The 19,471-nt window shown below is 37.4% G+C and overlaps 1 protein-coding gene across 3 annotated transcripts in view; it reads right to left on the bottom strand.

The window, feature by feature from the left end:
* Nucleotides 1-3,459: 3,459 nt before the first annotated feature.
* Nucleotides 3,460-19,471, bottom strand: part of KDM1B (lysine demethylase 1B) — a 29,309-nt gene continuing 13,297 nt past the window's right edge. For 2 of the 3 annotated variants that reach the window (XM_064443677.1, XM_064443675.1), the window contains exons 12-22: nt 18,932-19,006; nt 17,395-17,532; nt 15,746-15,917; nt 14,619-14,746; nt 13,047-13,178; nt 12,572-12,646; nt 11,540-11,656; nt 10,554-10,679; nt 8,950-9,072; nt 6,828-6,980; nt 3,460-6,228 (exon numbers count right to left, since the gene is read on the bottom strand). In XM_064443677.1, the coding sequence (XP_064299747.1) occupies nt 6,145-6,228; nt 6,828-6,980; nt 8,950-9,072; nt 10,554-10,679; nt 11,540-11,656; nt 12,572-12,646; nt 13,047-13,178; nt 14,619-14,746; nt 15,746-15,917; nt 17,395-17,532; nt 18,932-19,006 (1,323 nt within the window). In that variant the 3' untranslated portion in view covers nt 3,460-6,144. The remainder of the gene's footprint in view (nt 6,229-6,827; nt 6,981-8,949; nt 9,073-10,553; nt 10,680-11,539; nt 11,657-12,571; nt 12,647-13,046; nt 13,179-14,618; nt 14,747-15,745; nt 15,918-17,394; nt 17,533-18,931; nt 19,007-19,471) is intronic. The other variant, XM_064443676.1, reaches the window with a different exon arrangement.

Below are 19,471 nucleotides of genomic sequence, written 5' to 3'. Positions count from 1 at the left end.
TCCAAGTCCTGCTTAAAAACTGTAAGTTACTTGTGTCAAGTTTTGTTGGGCTTTAGATGGATTTTCTACAAATACTTGAACTGCCTTGTGATTTTCATGTAAGTATACCAGTCAGTTTTAATTATGTGGGTCAGAGTATTTTTAAGATGAGTGGCTCCCATGTATAAACACTTTCTGTAGTGTAAATTCTAATGAAAACTTACGGAAGGATAGTGTACTTCTATTTATTGTATATATACATTACTTACCACTTTGGAATTGCACAGATGGAATGGAAATTAACTCAGTATCCTTCAAATACTTTAAATCTCTTAACTACAACTCAGTATAGTCCTCAACAGAGAAGAAATGTCTCTGAGCTGTTTCCCTGTTAATCCATACCAGTCTGGCTGCAGCTGATACAAGATTCCAGTTCTTTCTACAGTTGGGGGAAAGGCTGCAAGACAATACTAAAAGGTAAATAAATTGCCCTGATTATCCTGATGCTATTGGATTAAAAACACAACTGATCAGGGCTCTAAATCCTCCACAGAGATGCCCATAAAAAATAGAAACTGGCTAACTAGGTAAAAGGTGAGTAAAGTGTTCAGGTCAGGTGTATGCCTTCTAGACGTTTAAGATTATGTCATGACCACTGTATTCTAGAAAAATAGTCCTAACATCTTGATGTCTTACAGCATAATTCCTACAGTCTGGTGTATTGGTTCCCCTGCTTAGTTAAGTCTTTGGTATTCAGTATTCTGGTCGGTGACCTGCAAAATTACAGAAATTAACGTGAATGACTTGCTTATATAAACAACTGTTCTTATGAGAGAGCTCGGCACTTGAGGTAACAGTGCATGGGTAAATGTCTTTCAGAAAAGAGCTGAGTTGGAGTTACATGGTAACCCATGGTACACTGCTCAGGCATGTCTAACTGAGATGAAATTAGGAAGACACAACTTTAAGTGCCATCCCACTTGTTTCCAGAAGTTTTTGCCTAATAGCCTTCTTTGACCTGAACAGGCTGCTTACAGCATGTGTGTTCTTTCTGCATTATCCTGTTACAAGGCACATGACAAAGCAAGATCTATGAATGTCTGGGGTTTGATTAGCCACCACTAAGCTGGACTTAAAAATAACCCTTTTGGAGCCCAGGGTTTAATCTGATCAAATAATGCCCTGGCAGTGAGCATGGTGATTCAAATAAGGTTTATTAGCTCTGTTGCTGTTTCAGAGAAAGGATGGCTCATGATCACTTAGGTAGATCTAATTATTCCTGTTTCCAAATCAGGAACTTGACTGTGATCAAGTAGCTTCAACTGAGCTAGATGAAAGCATTCCTGAAATGACTTCTGGTGGTGGTGGTTATTTTAGTTCCTGTTATTTAGGGAGAACAGTGGAAAAATCTATAAGGCACCAGAATACTGTCTGAAAATTTGCAATAAGAAATTTAGTAAAATCCATGTTTCACTTGCTGAAAAAAGTTAACAGACATCTTGTATGCTGACAAGTGTGTTGTTTCCCTTCTTCAAATAAATGTCTCTCCTACCTTTGAATATGGAAACGCTTATTCAAGCAGTTAGCTGGAAGTTGTAGGTCTAAAAGTTTATTCAGATGAACCTTGACTTGCAGGAGAAACGGGCTGACAGGAACCTCATAAAGGTCAACAAAAGCAAATGCAGCATCCTGCTTCTGGAATGGAATAACCTGTAAAACAGTGCAGGTGGGGGGAGCGGTTTCTTCCTAAGCAGCTTTGCAGAAAAGGACCTGGGCAGGGGCGGGTGGTTCTTGCAGACAATGGGTTGAAGCCAATTCAGCAGCGTACCCTTGTAATAAGGAGCACTGACAGCACGCTGGGCTGTCTCAGCCAGTGCGTAGCCAGCAGGCCGAGGGAAGCGGCTATTGCCCCCATTCAGCACTTGTGAGCCTGCCTCGGGAGTGCTGTGCCCAGCTTTGGGCTCCCTGTTGCGAGACAGGCAGGGACATACTGGAGCGAGTCCAGCAGAGGGTCAGCGAGATGGCCAGGGGTCTGGAGCAGACAAAGTTGGGGGGGAGAGGGGAGGCAGAGAAAGCTGGGCTTGTGCAGCTTTAAGGAGAGGCAGCTAAAGGGGGCTCATACTGCAGTCTGCAGCTACCAAATGGGAGAGAGTGGGGAAGGCAGGGCCAGGCTCCGCTTTGAGGCGTGCACAGTGAGAGAGGCCGGGAGGCGGCAGGCACAAGCTGCCACCAGGGGAACTGCAGTTATGTGTTAGGGAAGAGAAGCTTTGCCTTGAGGGGGGATGGTGACAGAGAAATGGGGCCTGGAGCAGTTGTGAAGTCCTGGTTGTTGGAGACATACAGAATTCAACCTGGCAGGGCCCTGAGCAGCCAGCTCCATGTTGGCCCTGTTCTGAGTAGGAGCTTAAACCAGATGATCTCCAGAGGTCCTGGGGATAAGAGGATGGCAATATTACATAACTTGCTTTGCCTTTTCGCTTGACCTTGTTCACTGGACTGCACTCAGTCATAGACTTGCTACTTCACTTTTATTTCTGATCTAATTTTTAGACAGCTGGGCTAAAAGGAACAAAATAATTCCCTCACACCAACTATTTCCTTGAAGGACTGTCATTCTTCGGAGGAGTGTGATGAAATCTACTGATTTATACTTTATTTTAAAAGTAGCATTAGATTTTGTTTCCATTTTAAAAACTGTTATTCATTGAATGAATTTAACATTTTTCAAGACTAGTGTCAGATGTTATTAAAATAATTTCCTGCGGAGAGTTAGCATTAGGAGATCAACAAAGGTCTTTGGAACACAAATGCTGAACTGCTAATCAAGTATGACAGGGTATGGGGAAAACTGAACATTCCACACAGTAATGCTTTCACTGTTTCAGACCTACATGTGTTACTGGTTGAGATAAACTTTGAAAAGGAGTAGGAATTTTTTTTTTAGATGCCTTTACTCAGACTTAAATGAACATCTAACCCCCCATTCAAGAAGAGCAATGTAGATAAGCATTATCAGAATGCGTTGTTGTATTTTAAATGTTTTGGGTATGTAGTCAGGCTCACACATGCTTATAGTGATCTGTGCTAGTAGGAAGCATTGGGGACCATGATCCTACAAAGTATTCATAACTACAATTATTCAGTAAAAAGCATTGAGTGGTTCTCCGGTGATTTCTTCTGACTATTTTAAAATTATAGGCAGTCCTCCTAAACCATTATCATTTCCTCTGGCTAAGGAAAATAATCTGATAGAAGCGTATGACTGACTTTGTAAACCTTTGAGGCAAAAGACACTTACTATTATGGCATTGTCCAAATAACAGGAAAGTCAGTACTTGGAGCTCAGAGAAGGCTGTAGAGCAGCATTTGTGATGAATTGTCTAACTGTAGGAATATACTAAAATGAAATCTTTAAATCAATATCAAATGTAACAAGAACGTAGTTGAATTTAAAGGAAAAAAACAAATGAAACATGAGCATCCTGTGGATACTTTCCAGTTTTATTCTGCTGCCATAACATAGTCACACAGAAGAGTTGAAGTGTAACAGATCATGCTCTGCATTCAAATCTTTTTGGTAACATTTAAACAAATCTACTCAAAGAAAACATTCCCCAGTTCTTTATTTTCAGGGAATAAATTAAACACAACACATACATGCTTGAAATAAATTTTAACATAGGTATTAAAAAAAATTTTGGGGAACATTAAAGAACGAAGTCTCAGAACCAGCCTGATGTGCTTATACATTTTCAAATGAATGTAAATTAAAATGGAACATACTTATTTTATTTACTTCTCAAACTTAAGTGCAGCACAACACAGTTTAAGTGCCTTGGCATTAAAATAATATACAAATAATTAATAGACTAGGCCATTGGTAAATTTATCATGTTATCCTTTTTTTAATGCTATAAGAAGTGTGCAGCAGCTAAAGCCAAATGTGACAGTATTTGTTCATGTCCATCTCTATTCTCTAGAATATAGCATTTATCTACCTGCAAAGTTGTAAATAGATTTAAAACCCCAAGTACAAACTATCAGGATGGAAGCATATGCCTAAAATCAAGCATGTTCAAACAAAACTTTAGACTGCAGAAATGGATGCTGAGCTCAACTTTCCAGACAGTTCCTACTCAAAATGTCATGTGTTTATATGTTGTTAAGCTGACTGAAGTTTTGACCAAGGTCAGCTGAAGCAGCCACAGAATATGATGTTTTGGGCTTGCAGTAATAAGCATATTTCCTACCTTCAGAAGCTCTTCTACTAATTTTGTCATATATGATAAAGAAACTTGGAACTCAAACATTTGCAGCTCTCCATCTTGCCTAGTTATGCTATAAGTTGGCCTGTAATACACGAAATTAACAAAGTGCAAATGATTACCAAAAGCAAAATCTGATGTCTGATTATCTTTTACCATCAGAGCATTTTGTCTTGCTTTCCTGTAGCCTTTAAATTACAATTTCTTACTTGGAAATACTTTAGAACTGTACATACTAGCATTTTATGTAGAGGAAAATTATCAACAGTTCCACTTTTTCTATTCATATAATTCAGCTTTAAGAAGCAGAACAGAATATATATCTGAAAAAACTTCTAGTTATATAAACATCTTCACCTTGTAAATTAGAGATTAAATAAAGGTATTTAACAATATCATTGCTAATCTAAAACCAAAATATTCGGTATTTAAAGAATTGCCTTTATTCAGTAGGATTTTTCTTAAGGTTGCTTGTTGGGTTTTTTCCAAGGATACAGCTTTATGCAAATAAGCACTGTAACTCAAAAAAAAACTTTGCTGTGTCATTCTTAAATTAAGAGGTTGAAAAGAGCCTGTGCATGAGAGTGGGGGTGGGGAGGAGAATAAGTGCTTACTTTCCTTCCAGAAATCATGAGGTCTATGCAGTAAAGTTATAGGGAGTGTGTAGGGGAAGAGATCTAAAAGTTGGTTCTAATTTCTTTTCATTAATACCATTTTAATGGAACAGTATTACCACAGATATCCTGGTTGTGTCTGCTTCATTTCTACTGAAAAATATTTTCTTCCTGTCCCATGGAAAAGCTATTAGACAGATGTTTAGTCCTTATTGAATTGCTCCCTCAAGTTGTTTTTAATAATACTTTAATAATAAAAGAAAAAGAAAAACTTCAAGTCAAAGTGCAAGCCACCTTATTTCAGCCCTTCATAAAAGTTAGTATTTTTCCTCATTCATCTTCACTTATTTTTTAAATATAAAAGCTGAATGAGCCATATAGTCCTTCACCCCCCACTGTGCACTCATATCAGTAGATAGTTCCTCTACTCAGCCCAAGTGAATTTGGAAGTTTGTTTTCAAAATAATCATGGAAATATAGTATGTTTAAGCTGTCCTGTTTCTACAGTGATCAGAAGCACTAAGCAAATCTAAACTTATTCTTGTTACAATAGGCTTCTCTGAAAAAGTAGCAGAGAGAATATTTCAAAGTGTTTTAAAGTCATGTAAAAGTTATTTTTCACGATTTTATTAGCTACAATAACCTTTCTAAGATTGCACTGTAAACTGTTTCAGCCATCTGATTCAAAGGAACAAACTTGATATTCCAAAGCCCACTTAGTGGAGGCTAAGAATATGAAAAGTAATATAGAAAAGGTTATTCATTCCAAGTGGAAAGAATGATAGTTGGGTTCCTTCCTACAATAGATCTAGAATTTGTCTAGCCTATTCAGGCTTTTGGGAGCAAGTTTGGACTCCTTTGAGCAAAATCAACCTGAGAAGCACAGTTAGTGGAAAATTCCCATCATCATTATTAACTGCCAGCATTTTTAATGCTGTGTGTTAACTTAGTCTTGTTTTAATCTGACCTTCTGAAATGAAGGTTTACAATAGCATAGCCTGAGCCCTACAGAGGAGGACTCAACAAAAGTTCTGTTAGTTAAACTGTGGCCAGGGACACACTTGCTAGTAATACCTTAGCTGGAAAAAAAACCCCAACAATATATATCATTAGGGCCTAAGAGGAGGCAGGGGAGAAAGAGGAAAAGGAGTATGAAGATTTTATCTTCAGGTACCATATTCTATTTAAGTACCACTTAGGAAAAAGGCAGCAAATAGGAAACTTGAAGATAGTTTTACTCACAGAAAACAAGTAAAAATATACTTATAAACACAAAATTGCAATACTTAAAATGCTGCTATTTTGCTTGCTTCTCGGACCCCACTCAAGTAAGCTCCTGTAACGGTCTGAGGAAAGTGCCTATTTGTGGCCTGCATTTAAAATAAAAAAAAGTTAATTGTTTTGAAAACTATTAGAGCAGATAGAATTTCAGTTGAAAAGTTTTGTTTTCCTTAAGCATGTACCAACATTTTTAAAAGCCATGGAAAACTTAAAGAATTTAGGAGAAAATATTTAAGAATTTTAGCTACTTCAAAATTTGCAAGCAAGTCAACTAGCAAAATTAGTGGTTTGTTTTGCCATCTGCAATTTAGTGGGGCAGGTAAGAAGTTCTGTTCCAGTATAGAATGCACCTACACCATCAGCAGTATGTGTTTATTACGTTACCCAGAAGTGGAGCAACAGAAAGACAATTTGACTAAAAATAGGAGTGGATTGGATAGGCTTGTCATGTTCTGCACTTATCCGTTACACAGTTCACTCCTGACCTGAAATATCTCGTAGACTTTCCATGCCCAATAGTAATATGAATAAAGAGGGTTCTGTGTCAAAAATCAAGAAATATTAGCGTATTTGTATAACAGAGTATTTATATGCTGCTTCTAGATTAACGGTGTTGGTTAGCAAAAGATGACCTTCCATAAGAAATAGTGCCCCAATAACCTTAATCAACAGTGACAAAGATACTTACCTCACCAGCAAAAAAAATTTTTCTTTGTATGTCTTCGGCTAGAACGTCGTAAGCTTCCCCGCTGCCACCTGTTTTTACAAAGCTGTATGCCATCTGGAGCCAAGGGTCTTTGCTCCATCGAGTAACAAAAAACTTCACTGGGTCAGGAACCTCCTGCGTAATCAAAATAAGAGTTACACAGTGCAAAGAAAGGCTCATAATTGCTTAGCTTTTTCTCATAAACAGTTTCTTGTCATCTTTAGAGTATGTAGTATAATTATGACACAGATCACATTCCAGAATGCAATTCTAGTTTTCTTTATTATACTACTAACCAAAAAGATAATTTTGTTTGCTAGACTTGCCTGATGTCTGAAACATCATAGTTGCACCATTCTGAATGCAACAAATCTGGATATTGTAATATACCTAGAACTACACATGAGAAGAAAATTATCCTCGTAATACACATGTACTCTTGCAAGCAGACAAAATACCAATATCAACGTCATTCAACATGTTTGTATGTATAATGTAAGCACTTTCCATCTTGGTATGGCATGACTCTTTTCTGCTTCTGCTTGTTAAATCTCAAAATGTAGCCTTCATTTTGGAGATAATTTTTTCCAATGGGGAAATAAAGTTACTTATGCAAGATGAGAAAATGAGCTGGCCTGAAAACTAGGTTCAGGGAGAAAACAAAAACCAGAAAGTCAGAGTGTCTGTAGCTAAGCCGTGACAGTAATACCGTGTTTTCTTTGTCACATTGCAGCATGCAAACTCCACACAACTCTACCAAAAAGAGCCTGGATAACAATTATATGAAGGCTTAGTCAACTACAGCTGTGTCCTACTCTTGAGGGGCTTGTGACAAGTAAACAGAAGCACCCCTGGCTGTCTCTTACACAACATCTGGTATCAACAAATAGACTATTCCGCTCAGGTAGCACATGAGAGACTAAAGCTCAAGCAATCAAGACAGTGGCTAGCCAAGTATGGCAAGCTTCATGGACATCCCAGATATTCTGGTACACCCCTGGAAGCTATCTTGTCTTTGAAAATCCCGCTGTGTTACAGACTGAAATTCACAGCTGCTATAAATCACAGACACGAAAATCACTCTTCTAGGCTAGAGTGGCACCAAAACCAAAGACCTGTTTGCTACCATGACATTCTCATGAGATCAAAATACCAGGTATGTGGACTTACATTGCGCATGATTCTGGTAACTGTTAAGCCATTACCAAAAGTATGTTTTCTAGGAAAAGTTGGGCTTTCAAATGGTGACGTTTTTCCAAGATCATTAATCCTAACATCTGAACCATCAGTAGAACTTGAGAGATCACTCATGAACATGAACACAAGCATTCCTTGGGATCAAACCGCTCTTAAGTAATTTAGCTAAGGCATTACTTTCTACAGAGTGGAATGCAAATAATATTGTTAAGTGATAGTCTTCTGCTCACCCCAGGTTTCTCTGATTTTCCTATTAGTTTTTATCCAGATGATGAGCTGGGGAGGGGAGAAAAAAGGGTAGAAATTTTTATTTAATTTTTTTTTTTTTACAGTCAGGATTTAGGGCCCTTGATAGGTGATTTTGCCTGTACCTCCATCCCAAGACAGCTCAGGAAGGGTTGTTTCTTATTAGATGAGGAAATTTGGTTTGGTTGGGGGTGGTGGTTGGAGTGTTGTAATTTCAGTTGCTTTTTATGTGGCAGGAGGGGGAATCACAATCAAATTCATCCAGCCTAAAGCTTTTGTGATGTATTGGAAGCGGTGATGACCAAAAAAAAAAAAAAGTTTGAAAAAAGCGACAGCTAAGTAAGAAGTTTATTTGTGTTACCTGCCTAAAGTACTGATTTTAATTAATTTTCCTTTCTAGAAGCACTTTAAAGGATGATGGTTCATTTCTGGTTTTCAATTCATTACCATTTTCCTTCAGACAGATGTAAGATACTTCATTCTTTACACAAGAGACCAAACATTGTGTATCTCAAAGGAAGCATATTCCCTCAAACTAACACAAAAAGAAACATACTTTAAAATGTCTAAGATTTTCCTATACATCATGCAGTAATACAGTCAAAAGCTTCATCTCTGTTGGCAAGTTAATTAATCTCTTAAGAATAGAGGATTCTCTTACCTGCTCCTTAAACAGCTCTCGAAGTACAGTCATACACTGTTGCAGTACTTGTTTATCGTCTAAATTCTTAATGGTTGTCACAGCATCTCCAGTGACCACTGACATTAAAATGCTTTGTTTGCCCTAAAGACAAGACATTAACATATGAGATACTTAATAACCTAACAATTTTGAAATTATTGCTTGAAAAGGCCCTTTATATTGGTATTGACAAAGAGATTTTCAGCTGCAAAGCAACTTTTGTTCTAGAGGAAAGTGGGTATGATACCTTAGAATAAAGGGTGCATATTCTACAGTATTTATCCTCAAGTTACTAACATCCTCTGACGTCTTGTTCACGGATCTGTGTTACAGTCAGCCCCTTTTACAACTTGCTGAATTAACTGAAAACTTCCTATCTACCTATTTAAAAGCTACAACAAAAGATTTGACATTTATAGCACTGTTCTTTGTGACAGACCTCTTATGCTCCAGTTCCATGCCAAAATTCCACCTCAACTGCACTCCCAATTTCAAAAGGTGGTAACAAAGAGAATCAATTTAAATACTAGTTAGATATGTTTTGAATTAAGCCAATATTAAGTTCTTACCAGTAGATTTTGGCCCAAGAAATGAAAGCTCAGTTCTACTGCTGTTTTCTTCCACTTCAAGAAATCTGCTACCATGCAGAAATCTCAAAGATGAAGTGCTGACTATAGAATAGCACACAGGTTCTCAACTCCTTTAAAAGAACTCTCCCTCTCGTTTACATCAGGCAATTATTAAACTTGATAGCTGCTATCAGGCAAATTAAGAATTATATCTAGTGTCTCTGGACAGCACCAGAACACTGAACTGCATGTAGAATGAGCTTAGAAGTATTGAAAAAAAATTCTTTAACAAAAGTCATAAGGTACAGATAGTATAGTAACAGGGCACAATCTCTGCAGGATGGTTTCCTTTTGGAGTAAGCCATGAGGTTACAAAATGGCCTTTTAATTGCTGCCAATGAGTAAGCAGCAGTTGTTGTAAAAGCATGAAAAGGTAAGATAAAAATGTGGAATGTGTCTGCGTGGAACTGGCAGGGAAGAGAAACGTGATGTCAGTGCACTGTTTTGAATTTGTTTTTAAATTTGTGAGTTTGGGACTGGCCCTACAGACCTGAGTTTCACACAAAACAGTGTTTGTCTTCTGCCACTCCACATACTTACTCAGGCTAGTGCAAGCCACTAAGTGTTAGTAAGCCAGCATGATCTTTTTAACAGAATTTTTAGCTGATCTAAATAAGGGAAGAGAAGTCCTGAACTGGAAGTGCCTGGTAGACTTTTTCCCCATATTAGTACATCTATAGTCAGGTATTACAGACTGGTTTTCAAGATAGTTTGAGAATAAAAGCATTTACTTGCTTTTATATTATTTTATATTCAAGTTTAGGAAAACATTCCCATTTATTACAGTGAAGTATCAATCAGCTTTTTCTTGATAAATAACACTGCTTCCACTTCTTTTAGCAGTTGTTGGGGGTAGAGGGAAGAAGAAAACTCTCATTATTCAGTAATTATTGCACCTAGGTTCCAAACTGAATTTCCGAAGGGCTAACAGAAAATACAGCTAGCATATGATACCTCTGGATCCATGTCATAGAAAACACTGAAGAGCCCACGTTGACTGGAATTGGGTGGAACATGACCAAAAAAATCAGCTCCTTGAATTTTACTGTCCCAGAATCTGTAAGGAAACTGCAAGGCAATCTAGAAAGAGAATGAGAGAGAGAGGTAGAATCAAAGCATTTCATGCCACAAAACCCATAACTGGATATATGGTATATGATGTTGTTATTCTTTTTCCCTTTTCCACTCCATTAGAGACACCCAGTTCTACGAGAGTTCTGTATTCTCAACAGAGAATATATGGCCCTGTTCTCCAAGGGGGACAGGGAAGTAAAAAAACATGCTAGTCTCACAAATTGCAAATGCACAGACAATATCAAATTCATAATGGAATCCACTATGGAAAATGCTCAAAAAATTCAGCAGAATTTTTACAAACCTAAGGTAGAACTCTGTGATCTCCATCCTGTGGGGGGGGCGTTTCTGAATCTTGCCTTTAAATTTTGACATTGTTATAATCCTGTTTCTGGCATTACTTCTGTTACTGGTTTGTTCTAAGCACACATCTTACTAGGGATCTTTTCAGGTCTTTTTGCACTGGGAAATGGTGGGAGATTTTACACTGGTCAAATACACAACTTTCAGTATTCTTCTGAAATAGTGTATGTGTTTTTTATATCAAAACAACCTGGAATAAGTGTATTATTATTAGAATTTTGGAAGATCTAAGACCATCATGAAGGCTTGCTCAAAATTAAGCACGGACCAGTTAAGCTGTGAAGTGATTCTGCAAACAATTTATTTAAAAACCCCATTAAGTTGGGAAATCTAAGAAACAGAAATACATGTGATTCCTGATAGCATTTTGCTCTTCTGGACTACCGTATACATGTAAAACCAAATGCATAATAAATCCTGAGAAACATGCAGCAAAAGCAACAGGGACAAAGCAGGCAATATTTCTATGAAAAGAAAATGAAATATAGTCTGAAATTACTTACCTTCTCAATAACTCCTGCTCCCAAACTATTAATGGCTTTAATTTTTTTTTCTGGCAGTGGAGGATTAAACTGAATGGCATTTTTCTGAAGAAGGGCCAGCGGTACAGTCACCAATACCTGAAAGAAATAATTACAATCAACAGTAGCAAAAGCTGAATACTGCACTTAAGCCTCACAGCATCCTCTTAACTATCTTGGATTATTCTTGTAGGATGCAGCATAATACATACTCACCAGACATCTCTAGATTAGTATCTGGTCTTACTCCCCATTAATGGGAAACACATACCTTACATTCAGGTGATAACAGATCCTGCAGGTCACTGGTTTTAAGCTGTAGGCTGTTGAATTGCTTGTATCAGAGTGGCTAACCATGCTACTAATTTTAATACCTCCTGTAAATTGCAGTCAAGTGGCTCTCAGATTAACAAAACTGTCTTTTTGAAAGGAGAGAAGATGGTCATTGTTTTGGTTTGTTTCTTCTTTCTTCACAGATCCCTTCTCTTTAAAATATGCTCAGTAACACTGTTGATGTCAATCCAATCTTAATAAAGTTTATGTATAATTTTAAAAATTACTAAAAGCTATATTACGCAGCATGAAGCAGGTGAGGATACAGGGAATAAGGGCGACTGAGAAATACGGGTTGTCAAGCCCTGCATACTGAAGGGAAAAATTTTAACAAGGCAGATTCACATGTTAAATGGTATAAAGCTGAGCAAGGAATGGAAGCAGAAAACATAGCTGTCACTTTAAAGACCAGATAAAAATCTATTTGCTTCACATTTTTAGTACTACCTTTACAGTGCTTAATTCTTCAAATCAACTAGTACTCCAAACTCAAGCATGCTCAATGAAAAATAGGCTCTAGGACATCCAAATATGGGTCACTAGAATATATGAGTTTTCATCTGTGAGTGGGGAGAAATTAGACTAAATAGTCTTCAGGGGGGAAGACAAAAAGGACATGTACTGTGGTCAATATTGTTCTTGTGTTCCCTAAAATCCTTAATCTTGAAGCATACTCTGTACCTTTTGTGTTGTCCACACTGTTCCATCTGCGGTAGTGACCTGTACTTCTTCACCAGAATAGTCAATACTCTGTACCTATTGAAAGACACATTGAAGAAGATTGTACTGCAAAATCTACATATGCAGTGCAAATTCAGACAAGAATAGCTAATACAGCATCAGTCTGCAAACTAGAAACTGAAGAACACAAATTTCCAGAGAAAGACCGAAAGAAAAAAAAACAAAAAAGCCTCCATGGAAGCTGAAAAATAAAAATCATCATGATTCTAACATGTAAGTTCATCATATTATAATATTTAAGTACTCAAAGAGGAGTTCCAGAAATGCTGAAATTGTCCTCTGTCCTCTCTGTTCTTAAAGACACATTTAAATAATCACAGGCACAGATCTGCCTAGTCCAAAAGAATATAAAGATACGATTGGGTGCTTCAGAGCAATCCAAGACAGGCGGTGCATCAACATTTTCCAGACTCACTGGGAGATTCAGCCGGATGTCCAGCCCTTCTGCCAATTTTTCAATCACAGTAGAATATCCCACAGTTAGTAGAGTGTGATCTCCAGCAAACTGGGCAAAAAATTCATTGTGGTCCCATGAGCGTGCAGATACCTGTGGACAGAGCATAACTAGGTGTCTCTGCTGGTGAGGCGACATGGGTACTAGCAAAAGTCCCACAGTTTAGGAGAAGCCACCCTAATTCCCTTCACAACTGGAAAAAAAATGGTATCACCAGAATGTGTGGGAATGCTGACAAAAGCAAACAGCTTATTTACCTAGGGCCACTATACAACATATGAATTGCTGGGTTAAGAAATGTCACAATGTAGGTTAGTCACTAGCAGGTAATTTATAGTTCTGCTTGGTAGAGGAAACAAGGAAAGTAGTACAAAAATTCAGGTGGATTGTAGTGTATTTATTTCAGTTTTCTGTCTCTAGCAAAGGGATCAGATTTCACAGCCTTAAGACTTAAAATAAAAATGGAAACATTTTATTTCCCAACATGAAGAGAAAAATAAGATACAAAAAAAATCTCAGTGGAATCTTTCTGTCACTTTAGAGGTTCCTCCATGATATCTTTCACTGACCTTTTCCCCCCACCCCTGCAAACTCCTAGTTAGTACAACAGTGATATTTACACTAAGCCATCACCACTTAGCAGCGAAAAATCTGAAGCAGTTCTCACACTGTTGTTCAAATGCCAATTCCTAGCACTGCAGTTGCATTTGCTTCATATTTTGATTTTAAAATTGAAGGTAAGAAAGACGTTAAATCGTTCTTATTTCCCCTGGGTGCTCATGAAGTGTGAAAGGGTGACATACCAAATATTTTCCACTGACTGCCCGGGTATAGCAGTGTCTTGCAGATTTTTATGTTCTTGTGTGCTTCTCAGTTCGGATCAGATTTGTGCATCTGCACATATCAATCAGCTGTCCCATTACCATAGTACAATTGGCCCTAAACATCTTTAACCCAAGCAACAGGATGGAGTAAATAATGTACTGCAAACAACTTCGTACTTTGATATTTCCTGAACCTGCTTGGTTAAAACTGAAGTTGCAAGGAAAGCCAAGTATCATATAGTCAACAGAATACCTAGGAGTGGTGAACTGGGGCCCACCGTCAGGGTGTTGGAACACTTCAGAAGTTAAATGCATTTATTCAAGATACTTAGCAAGGTAGAGAAATACCTCAGTTTTTAAACACAGAACTGAGAAGCAGAAGTCACACATAATATCTGAGGAAGAGCAACTCTCCTGTGAATCCTACCACCCAGCACCTCAGCAAAATGCCCTATTCCACCATCTACTCTGAACTTCTACGTTAAAGAGGATGTTGCTGGAAGCACGTCATGAACTCCCATCAGATGACCTAAGGCAGCGCCGGAGTCTATGCCTCAATGCTTTTAAAGAACAGGTTAGGGATATAGGAACAGTTTAGGGATAGCTGATTTTTCCTTTGGAGCCATGGGATGGATGACTTCTCAGTGTTACTTCCAACACTATTTTCTATGAAGCTCAAGCACTTCAGGACACAGCTGTCAAAACTCACCTGAGAGAGATTGCTGCCACAGGCGTACTCCAAATTACTGAGATGGAACTGTAATACTTTTTCTTCCAGCTCACTGAACTGGATACCGGATTCCTGAATAAAGGCTTTATAGATCTCCTGTATTTTTTCTGTGAAAGAACATGTTTAAAATAAGAATATATCACGATTCGTCAGAAGTCCTACTGCATTTCAATATGCTATTCTCTGGATCATGAGATTTTCAAGCTTATTACTAAGTTGCACTAAGATGTTTTTCTTCTCATAGAAAAAAACCCACAAGATCTTTATGATGATAAAATACAACTTTGTTGTTTAATCATAGGTTTCCCTAGTAAAATCATCATCTTCAAAAAGGAAAAATACTTCTTCAGGAAAAAAAGAGGTGAAAATGATTTAAAAGAAAAAAAAAAAGAAACACACTGTGCAGCAGCACAGCTGGGCTAGCCATTTAGTCTCAAAGGAGAGAAATTAATTGTTCAGTGATCATCAATACACAGTTGAAGATATTTCAAGGAAAATACACTTGAAGATAATACAGAATACTTACAGATAAATCCTGCTTAATTTTTACAAAACCAAAAAAGCTGAGAAATTTCTTCAATGAAGAACATAGGAGTTACTAATTCTGCCTTACAGAATCCACGCTGAGAAGACATAGGAGGCAAACATTTCTGAGCAAGTTTGTTTTTTGTTGTTGAATATGCTTGCATGTTGTAAGTGTGGTGGGAGGCATCACCAATGGAGATGGGACTGTTCTTGCCAACAGGCAGCTTTGATCAGGCTCCTTTTTAGACAGATTAGTCAAAAAGTATAAGGAGTTATATCTAGCTAAGCCGTGCATCAGGAAGAAGCAAATCTTTTGAACTGCTAGTTCCACTAGTTATACTGAAAAAGGTACCTCATGAAAACAAGACACTACATCAGAAGTCATACAGTATTAAAAAAAGACTTCAAATTAGGCTTCCTAAAAAGTTACAAGTGACATTTTGGTCTATGTGTATATGACAGTCAATCTCCCTTTGATCTCCATAGAGCCATTGTAAAAATGCCCAGTGTAAAAGCCTATTTAACATAAAACGCCATGAGCACAGCCAATATCTTTACTTTGCAGTACATCTCCCACTTACCACCAAGAGGAACATCTTGATGTTGGGTTTTATCTTTTCTCCACTCAGAGACGACATCTAGGATGGCATTGAAATGAAAGTCCATACGTTTATCAATAGTGGGATCTGTTATCCTTCCACCTTCCTGGATCAAGTCACATTTCTCCCCTAGTTTGTGCATTTTAATGCCAAGCTTAAGAAAAAGACATTTTATTGCTTTTTAAGTATAGAAAAACTACAGTGCCTAGCCTGCTCAAACTTGTTTAAAGTAAGGTGAATCCCTCAGATTTAAGTGATGCCACTTAACAAACATCCAGGACTTCAAGTAATTAGTCAGATTAATTCAAACTCTCATCCTCCTAAAACTGGAATACCAACCACCCTTCTATCCGTTAACTGTCCACAAACTGTTGTTCCCCACTCTTCCATCCTTTTCTTTATCAGGGATTCTCAGAAACCTCATCTCCAACTTTCCTGCCAGGCCAGGGACTAGAACAGAGATGTTGGGTCTGGTAATCAAACACGATGAACCAGTCTCTTCATTTCTACCTCACCTTATTCTGTAAATCACCATTAAAATCAGTTCTTTCCTACAACTTTCTGGTGCCTGATGCCCAAACAATTCCCTGCATTCAGGGACAGGACGTTGCTTGCCAGTTACTGCCAATTTCATTAACAAACCAGCAAAGAAATAAATTATTTGGAATTAAACCTAGTATCTTGCTGTGCTTGTCCAGCTTGTGTCAAACACACAACAGAGGTTAAGTCAGAATAAAGACATTTTTATGTTCTACAGAGTCAGTCTAGAGAAAATAGCACAAATATAGTGCTAACTTCTTCCTTGCTACTTGGCTGCGCTCCAGGGTTTTTCACATATCCTCACATCTCTCTAGGCTATTGGTTACCACTTGCAGATCTCTTCTCAAGATACAGTTGTACTTTGAATGAAAGCTGACATCAAATAACCACAAAGGGATGGGCACCCAATGTGTATTCAGAAGACATTGCTCTTTACCTCATAGCTAAATCATGATTAAAAAAAAAATTATTCATGACACTATAGAGCACTAAACAGTTAAAACAGCATGGCCTGGCCTAGATTTGTGTGCCTCTCTGAACAAAATCCATACTCAAGTTCCACTTGGAGGAATTCAGCTTCCAAACAAAACAAAACCCACCCAACAACAACAACAAACATCATCAAACCGCAGTGTTTGCATCAGTAGTTGTTACACATATTCACCTTAACTTGTGTGGAATTGAACTAGAAATATAGAGGCTGAGCAAAAGCAAGTTGGTCATAGAACTATGTATTACAACAACATAGCAATAGCCTCCCACAGTAAAGCCTTTCTCAGCTCCGAGGAAGTCTGCCAGGAACCTTTCACATTACTATCTCCAGAAAACAGGGAAAAAAGTGGTTTCCTCTGGTTCTGAAGCTGGAGCCGCCTTGTTTTTCTTTACATAATGTGCCCGAAAACATTCTATAGCCCTTCTCTGTCCCCAGCTGTTATCAAAGATATAACAGCAACACAGAGTTTATTTATAATACAGAACAGTGTTTTAATCATGTCATGAAAAAGGACTCCCACCCTTACCCAGCCACCCGAACCTGGCTTAAATTACAGTTTTTCACTAGTGATAATGCAGGACCACTGCAGGGAACCCACTTGCTCACACATTAGTGCCATTGGGTTGTTGACACATCCATTGACGATTTGTGCACCTCTTCCAACAGTGACTCCTTTGAATGTCTTATCGTCCCACACTCGGCCACCAATTCTGTCTTTAGCTTCTAAGACAATGACCTATGACACAATGCAGCTTAGTAAATTGTAAGATTGATTATATGAAATGTATCTGTTCAACTCCAGAGCAAAGGGAGAAACAAAACAAAAAAAAACCCCAAGCAATTCAGCAATGCTAACAATCTTAACACTTTATTTTCATTTGTGGATATAGTTAATTTATGCATTTAAATTGTCTTTTAAAGGTTACCCTTTGGGATATACACATATAAAATAACTGTTTCTTTAAGAAACAACTCTAACAGAAATAAGCCTTCTTTTTAAAAATGCTAAAGACCTACTCAGGAAGTCTCAAAATTGGAGTTTAAGGCATGCTAAAGGCTATTAAACACAACTATCTAGGCACAACGTCCATCGGAGGAAGTCCATACACCTTTCAGAGAAATTTATTCCTAGGGTATTCCAAGAAAACCCCATGCTTATGTATTTCCACCATTCATACATACCTTCTTCAGCATCCACTACTTGTGAGAGACAGACACAGGATGCTGGACTAGATGGATGTCTGACTGACTATGTTTACCCTTACTTATATTATCTTTTTATTCTTAGAGAAAGTCTTTTTAGAGCAACTCCATCCCTCCAGAACAGTAGAAGGCAACAGTATGTGTCCATATATACACACATACATATATTTTAATATATGAATGTATATTAGAGAAAGGTCTTGCCAGTTGATATTTATGTATTTTACTGCAGCATAGCTTTCTACAGGACTTGATGTACAAAAAGGTAGCACTGCAGTTCGCTATTCAGCGACCAAAGAATGAGATACTGGTGCTATAGGATTCAGGTTTTCATATAAATATATACATATACGAACATATAAACATATAAATCTGGAAAGTCAAACGCTTATTCATTTCCTTAAAGATCAGCTCTGCAAACACTTCATGTGTAAAGAGTCCCATAGATTTTCATAAGAATATTCTGATGTGTAAAATTATGTCAACATGTAAATATTGTGAGATCACGTTGTCAGTGATGAACCGTATGAGGGAAAAGGGAAATACATGTGGTTTGCTTGTTTTTAATAAGCAACAAGTAAGTACAGTAAAGGACACAAAGGAAAGACTATTTCACCTCATTTAAACAGCCAGCATCATCTACAGTCCCATTACTTGGACACGAATATCCATGTCTCCCCTATCCTCCCAACGCAAGCCTATGTAAAATATTCACTGCATGCTTTGTTGAATTTTAGATACAAATAAATGGTGTTTTTAAACAGCAGATTTACTCAATAAATCCCCAGATTTTACAAATTAATCAGGATGCCCTACACATAAATGTTTGTAAATAGAATGTGATTTTTTTTTAATTTTGATGAAGTACACTTGCAAAACAGAGGAAGTCTGATTTTTACTGATGGACTGTGATGTACTCTAGAGTTTCTTACCTTAATTCCAAAGTTGTGCAGTTGCCGGGCTGCTGCTAATCCTGCCGAACCAGCCCCAACAATAATCACAGATTTCTAAAAAATAAAAAAATATTGAAATAAATAAAAATAGTTAGAAATAAAATAGAAATTGTAATCGCACACTTATTTTTGTTCTTGCTAAAGTTAAAAATACCTGTAGGTTTCCGAAGTCTTGTCCTCTAAAGTAATCAGTGTTAACTTTTAAAGGTGATAGTGCACTTAATATAAAGAAAAGATCAACTGTAGCTTTGAAAATAGTTACAATTTTTAAGCACTTTAAAACCAGATATCTTGATTGCTTTTAACAGAAGCAGCTGAAGTTATCAGTCAAGTAACGAAATCTAACTGAAGTTGTCAGACAGAAAACACACTTACCTTGTAATTATTTCAATCACAAACTGGTTTGACCAGTAAAAATTATTTTATAAATTAAAAACATATACAAATACATTTTCCAAACATAAATCATCTTACAATTTCTGGGAGATATTCCATTACAGAATACATTAATTTGGGAAG

This window comes from Phalacrocorax carbo, chromosome 2 (genome assembly GCF_963921805.1).
Source record: "Phalacrocorax carbo chromosome 2, bPhaCar2.1, whole genome shotgun sequence".
NCBI classification, from domain to species: Eukaryota; Metazoa; Chordata; class Aves; order Suliformes; family Phalacrocoracidae; genus Phalacrocorax; species Phalacrocorax carbo.
The sequence above is the reverse complement of the archived record's forward strand: the minus strand, read 5'-3'. Positions and strand labels throughout refer to the sequence as shown.